Source organism: Sinocyclocheilus anshuiensis, unplaced genomic scaffold, assembly GCF_001515605.1.
Source record: "Sinocyclocheilus anshuiensis isolate Anshui unplaced genomic scaffold, SAMN03320099.WGS_v1.1 scaffold941, whole genome shotgun sequence".
NCBI classification, from domain to species: Eukaryota; Metazoa; Chordata; class Actinopteri; order Cypriniformes; family Cyprinidae; genus Sinocyclocheilus; species Sinocyclocheilus anshuiensis.
In genome coordinates this window covers 62,383-69,344 of record NW_015555791.1, presented here as the reverse complement: position 1 = coordinate 69,344, position 6,962 = coordinate 62,383, and the positions used below count along the sequence as shown (strand labels likewise).

Below are 6,962 nucleotides of genomic sequence, written 5' to 3'. Positions count from 1 at the left end.
TCTGAAACTGATTAGCTTGAAAGATCTTCAGTCAGAATGTCGATGAAAACTCTTCAGTTACACACAGGCGGTGAAGACAGCCTCTTTTAGGCTTGCATTTATCATTTATTTTAACTGCCTCACATAGATGCTTCAGACTGGGACTCCGCCAGCACCACCAGTAAGGCCAGTAAAAACTACCCAGTTCATAAGCTAGACGAGGAACCCCTCTTTGAAAGCCCAGCATCTTCCACGCTACCCATAACACCTCAGCAACAGGACATGGACACCAGGGAACATAAAGAAGCCAATCCAGAGAGAAACAAACCCACAACCTCGAGCACAACACCTCTACCTAGTCCACGATCTCTCAACCCAAACGCCAGCTCAAAACCGCAGCCACTGCCACGGCTGCGCTTGGACTCCAATCAGAGTCCAGAGAGTGAAGGTAGAACTCAGAAACTACAAATCTTAGATTTAGTTCAATAAATATATATGCTGATTACAGTACTTATTTATTTACAGAATCGGACTGGGATACGGACACTTCCAGTCCAGCCAAGAAGAAAGCTTCACTGCCAAATGTCGCTGAGCCTGATGCAGGTAAAACTGTGAGGGTGAACGCTCAGGGTTTAATACTTCCCACTGTATTTTATATTACATAGTAACTTGTCTGAATTTCTCTTCAGTTCATCGGCAGAAACCCAAAGCTGAAGATGCCGAGAGTGAAGACAGTTCTGACGCAAGCGAAGATGTAGATCAGGTGGGCGATTCATAGAAAAAAAAAAACAGCTCTGAATTCTACCAACTTTAAATAAGATAAAAATAAAAATCTGATTAAGCATTTCATTATTGAAAATGTCTGCAAACTATGTGCCAAAATTAAAAATAAAACAAAATTAAACAATTAAAACAATCTAAAAGAGCACTCAAGACCCACCTACTGATTAGCAGAATTTACATACAGGTTGACTGATGATTGAAAATAAAAAATAAAATAAAACCCGAAACTTTACATTTTAATTTGAATTATGTCACTGTTATTGCTTTAGCATTAAGACAATTTCTTTAAAAAGAAATATTTTTAAAAAATGTTGTTGCTATTTCTTTTTTACATTTGCATTTAATTGCATTTAGTATTGCAAATACTTTTTATTTAATTTGCTAGGGAAAAACAGTATACTGTAGTTTTTCAGCGACTTGTGAAAAACTTGATCAGATTTTAATTTCTATCGTTTTATTAATTTATTTTAAATTGAAAGAATATGCCTTTAATAAAACTCTGCCTCTTATTAAATTAAATGTTGAAAATACAGTCTTTAGCCTGTTGGAAGCTCCAGTGATGTTTTCTTCAGCGGATTTGGTCTTTAATGTCACCACATGTTTCTTTTGTGCTTTATTTTAGTTAAATATGGTGTTTGTGACAGTGATACAGTTTAAATGTTGGCACGAGTCACTTGCATGTGTCTCACGTTTGGTCTGAAGTCCTTGTCAACCACACTTGTTTGGTTTTTCATTGTTAATTCTATTCTTTTGTCTAATTGTGCAAACAAAGGCAAGAGAGGCATTACAAGCATCTTCCGTAGACATAAATAGGCCATCTAACCATGAACCACTGGAGCGCCCAACCTCTCCTAGAGAGGACGAACAAGAGGAGAAAGCTGATGAGATTCCCTGGGAGGAACGCTATGAGAAAATCTGGGTGGATAATGAAAAAAAGGAGACCAAGTCCCAATATAAAAACGTGGCTGCTGAACTAAAAGAGAGGTTCGGAGAACTGGATTACAAGGAACCACCAAGTGGGCTTTCGCAGCAGGAATGGAAAGAAGATGAACAATATGATGAGGAGTTAAAGAAAGAGGTGGAAAAGGAAGCAGATGATGAAGATTCCAGTGAGGAAGAGGGAGAGCCAGTAGTACGGCCCACCGCCCGGGCGAGAAGTGCCATACTTTTACCCATCCCAGAGCAGAGAGAGTCAGGCCTGGAGGACTCGCAGTCTGAAAGTGTCCACCGCACGGTTAGTGTTGAGGTCAGCGATGCAGAGCTTCCCAGTGACCAACACAACCCTCAAATCATCCCAGAAGTCCTAACAGATGAGGCCCAGGAGCCAGAGAACCCAGCGGATGACATTGAGGAACCTGATAGTGGAAGCAAAGAAAAGTATCCACTAGATCCTGGAAGCAACGTAGATGAAGAACCTGAAGAACTTCACAGACCTTCATTGCTTGTTGAGAATGAGCTACAAGTCCCACCTAAATTTCTAGAAGTGCCCTCTTCTGACTCCCATGAGGTTGACGAGGGCTTGTGGAAGTCCAGACTTGAGGTAGGACCCCGGGAGGAGTCTCAGACAAACTTATATAACGAATGAAGACTTTCAGTTTTGCCTCTATCTTCTTGTTCTTCATTCACATAAACTCAAAATGTGAGGGCAAAGCTCCAGCTTCAAAATCAAAGCCGCCTGTCATCTTGTAATGCTGCCCAGACACTGACGGGCCAAATTACACAGCTGTTCCCTGTCTCTGGTTTTGCTAATCATTAGCTCTGTTCCAAACCTAGTGAGCTGCCTACCTAGACATGACATGCTTCTGATTATGTTGCCTTGTTTTGTCCAAAAACGTGTTTTTAAAAGTTTTTATAAGCTCTTTAACTGTACATTTGTGCTCATGTTGCAGTGCTTTGCAGCTAATGTAGCACATTTACTTAGAAAAACAATTATTGTAATTGATTTAGGCCTGAAAAAAGGCCTAAATCAATTATTTGTATGTGTCGTGGAGCAAGCAATGGTCTTCTCAATGAAGTCAATGACGCTCGAGAAGCAGAGTTCCAGATGTCGAAATAAGACTTTATTGTACAAAGCAACAAAGCTGAGATGACAGTCACCGCATCTGAGTCTTTGTCTGTCTGGGCACCCATAGTTATACCTTGTTCTTATCAGTCGTTTTTAAAGGGTTAGTTACGGTGGCCGAGAAGTGCAAAGCAGATCACAATTCATGGCGGAAGACAGTAACTCGGGGGAGAAGAATTGTTGAATAAAGTCGTCATTTTTGTTTTCTTTGCGCACAAAAAGTATTCTCGTAGCTTTGCAAAATTGAAGTTGAACCACTGATGTCACATGGACTGTTTTACCGATGTCTTTGCTACGTTTCTGTCTGGGAACATTTCAGTTGCGTTGCCCTCTATGGGAGGGTCAGAGAGCTCTCAGATTCCATCAAAAATATCTTAATTTGTGTTCCGAAGATGAACGAAGGTCTTACGGGTTTAGAACGACATGAGGGTGAGTAATTAATGACAGAATTTTCATTTTGGGGTGAACTAACCCTTTAACCAAAAATTGGTCATCTGTTTTTTTTATTGGTTTCGCTAGTCTGGTTTGCCACAATTAATTAATACTCCTCCCGGCTTATTTTCTAATTATGGAATCTGGCCAGATCAGCCATTTATAAAATGACTTTTATTTTGCTGTCTTCTTTGGGATGGCACAATAAAGCGATGTTCACTCGCAGAATGCAAGTGTCTCCCATGTGCTTCATATTGCAGGTTTCTGCCTATATAAAATCTTTCAAATCAGTCATTTATGATGTTCTATGATGGTTGTCATGGTACCTTAGAAGGCAGCTGCCTATGTAGGCAGTAGTCAGTGAGGCAGCACACTAGTTTTTGAAACAGAGCTATTATCTTGTTGTCAACATTTTTTGTACTACCCATTCAATTCCAGTGTTTTCAAATCATTTACATACTTCATGCATTTTAAGACCCCATGAAATCAGTATTATTTTAGTATTATTCGTATGCTATAACAGTATTTGTTAATATTTTGAATGAGATTTTATTTTTCAAATATTTATGTTTATAATTCAACTGTAGTTTTAATAATTTTGTTATGTTGTTTTGTTATATTTATGTTTTACTATTTATTTAGTATTATGTCGGTTTTAGTAATGTTAGTACTTCAACTTTTCATTTCAAATTCAATTCAAATTTTCATTTCCATATTTTCAAGATTTTTATTTGATTTACTGAAAATGATTTTTACTAGTTTTACTTCATTCTATTGTTTTTAACAGCCATCCTTTATCATTTATATCATAGCCTGGAAAAACCATGGTTTGGGCTGTATTCATAATGAGCTTGTGCTGATTGTGCAACAATAATTGTTTTAGACAGTAGTATGCTTCTTGCTTCTTGCTCCTCAAACTGATCAATTACTGCTTCGACTTTTAGGAGGATTTAAAAAGACATGGGCTCCAAAGCTCCAAGTTTGATTTCATGGGGTGTTCAGTTGTCCTGTCTTGTCCTGTATATGTTTTAACTTGTGTGACCTGACCTTCACTTGTCTTGAATCCAGTCTGTCACTTTATGAAATATTTATCAGTTAATTTTATGCAGTGGTGTCAAATGCTTCACTTGAGGCCACACTTGGGCGTCAGTTCACACCTCATCTGTCGTGTGCATGTGTGCCAAGGATCGCTTCCTTTAGCTGTCTGAAGATCTCTCCTCATCTTCCTGAAGATCTGTCATACTGGTGTTAGTGTGTGCTTTCATGATGCGTGTCAACGGAGGAGTTTCCAACAATCATTTTTAACCTGGAACTTCTCTGTTGATGTTGGCTTGAAGTGTGTTTTATGTTGCTAGTGCTTCTTTTTAAATAAGAAAAGAAGACATGTATTGTGTGGTGTTTGGCTCAGTTTTGTCTTGTATGTGACTGTACATGAATGTTTTGCATGATCAATCGACTAAATCAACACATTCTTAAACATTTCCCAGAAGTAGTTTTAAATATAGAATTTAATTTTGCTCTTAGAGTAATGCTTAAGTGCATATGTTTTAAACTCTCTCAACAAATAATATCTTCTTTTTTAGGGTGGCAAGGAACAGGCGGATGGCATGAGGGGAGAACACCAGCCCAGTGCTTTATGGGATACTAGAGGAACCAGAGAACGAGGTGAACTTGACCAAGGAAAAGGGAAGAAAATTGACACCAACTCTGGGAACCCAAAACCTAAACAGGAAGGGATGGCTGACAGCAGGTCTTTGGGAAGAGAGGGTAGTGTTTCACCAAGACATCTGACAAGAAGTCCGAGAAGGTACATATGTCACATTACTAGATGGAATTAATGTGAAGGGAGATGTTTTTGTGATCCAATCACATAGAAGAACTTGATTTTTATTTTATTTTATTTAAAATATTACTGAAAAAAATTACTGAGGACACCTTGAAGTAAAGATCTTTCAGCAAACAGCCATGGCTGATAGATCAAAACACATTTTTACAAATTTATTTTCATTCTATTTAAAGTATATGCATGCATAATAAAAAATATATAATCATGGTATGCAAGTGTTGTGTTATTTTTATTTTTATTTTGTCAGTTATGTTTCATGCTAATAGAACACAACAATATTGCCACCAGGCTTTTGCTGAAGCTTTGAATTTGCTTCTGGTGTCATCATTGCTGTTTTATGTCTGGGTGTTTCCCTGGTGGAGGGCGTGCAGTTGCCAATTTTTTGTTCAAACTTCATGATGAGATCTGTGCACCTCCAGTACTGACAGAGCACCACCACATGGTGAGGAAGATGAGGAGGAAGAAAAGAAAACTGTAGGTAGCCAAGCCAGAAATCTCCGTGTAGCTCCCCCTCTGCAGGGCAAACCCTCCCGACCTGCGACACACCATAATGGAGACCTCGAGTCGGTCTTTGATGATAGTACTTTAAGTGAGCTGTCGGAAGAGGACAGGAGGTATACATGCAGTATTTATATGCTTTTTAATGTAATGTATTATTTACAGCAACACAGAACTCTACCAAATTTGAACACTGAATACTGTAATATTTACATGTGCAATGCTTGCACTAACAATCAGTGCAGAATAAATGAAAACAAAAAAGTGGGCAGATTCCTTATGGGCCTTGTTATTACGTTTATTTTTTTTAAAGGGAATACTGCATTATATCCTCATTTTAGAGCACCAAAGTTGCTCTCCGGTAGGCTGGTATTGTCTGATAAAGCTTAAACCATGTTTTCTCTTTGTTCTGACAGGTCCCCGTCTTTAAGGCGTAAGAAAGAACGGGTGAGCTTTTGTCCTGATAAGGTAAACCTCTAAATATGAGTGTTCGTTTAATGTTTTAAGACAGTGGTTACCAAACTGCGCTCTGACTTTTGAGAATATGAAGTTGTTACTCATATATTTACCAGTTTAACACAGAATACTCAATGTTATGGGCCAACCGATTATTGGCGCCGATATTAAGCATTTTTATGGTTATCGGTATCGTTAATTTTCACAACCAATTTGCCAATAAAATAATTTTAAAGCATTTAAAGAAAGTGTTTGTCAGAGCCCTTGTTATTCTTAATTTTGACATTGTTTTTCATTTTTACACCAGACATATATATCTGTTCTAAATATCGGTTTAATAATCAGTATCTGAAAAACACTGGAAAAAATCAGACCCTGAAAAACACACATCCGTCGACCCCTACTCGGTGTCACGCATGTGTTGCATTGACTTTAATGTCTCCTACGCAGAGCACTGGAGAGCTGGAAATGGCAGATGATTTTGAAGATCTCACCCAGTCTTCTGACACAGCTACTGAGGAGCTGGAGACTCCAGTATCTGGATACCGCAATGCCTCTCTGCTCTTCAAACAACTCGACTCAAGCTATCTGGGTGAGTCGGTCAGCTCCAGTCAGCTGAAAGCAAACAGTTAAGTTCAGATGTACAGAAAATGAAGATGTGCACCTATATCTAATGTCTATCCTGCAGACTCTGTGAGTGTGGTGAAACTACAGAACATGTTTCATGAGTATGAACGCACCATCCAGAGGGAGCGAGACAGACACAGCCGTCTGGCGGATAAAACCTCTCAGCTGGAGCAGGAACGCAACGAGCTCAAGATCCTGCTGGATGAGATCAGAGGCAGCAAGTCCAGCCTAGAACATCTCAAACTGGAGCTGGAAACAGATATGAACAATCTCAAGTGA

General features: G+C 38.9%; 1 protein-coding gene across 1 annotated transcript in view; it reads left to right on the top strand.

Annotated features, from left to right (window-relative positions):
• LOC107674806 (ankyrin repeat domain-containing protein 36C-like) overlaps positions 1–6,962 on the top strand; it is a 33,044-nt gene extending 26,082 nt beyond the window's left edge. Inside the window, exons 19-27 of the mRNA XM_016468911.1 lie at positions 128–427; positions 505–582; positions 669–742; positions 1,535–2,302; positions 4,840–5,063; positions 5,522–5,716; positions 6,017–6,047; positions 6,507–6,648; positions 6,745–6,962. Coding sequence (XP_016324397.1) covers positions 128–427; positions 505–582; positions 669–742; positions 1,535–2,302; positions 4,840–5,063; positions 5,522–5,716; positions 6,017–6,047; positions 6,507–6,648; positions 6,745–6,962 — 2,030 coding nt within the window. The remainder of the gene's footprint in view (positions 1–127; positions 428–504; positions 583–668; positions 743–1,534; positions 2,303–4,839; positions 5,064–5,521; positions 5,717–6,016; positions 6,048–6,506; positions 6,649–6,744) is intronic.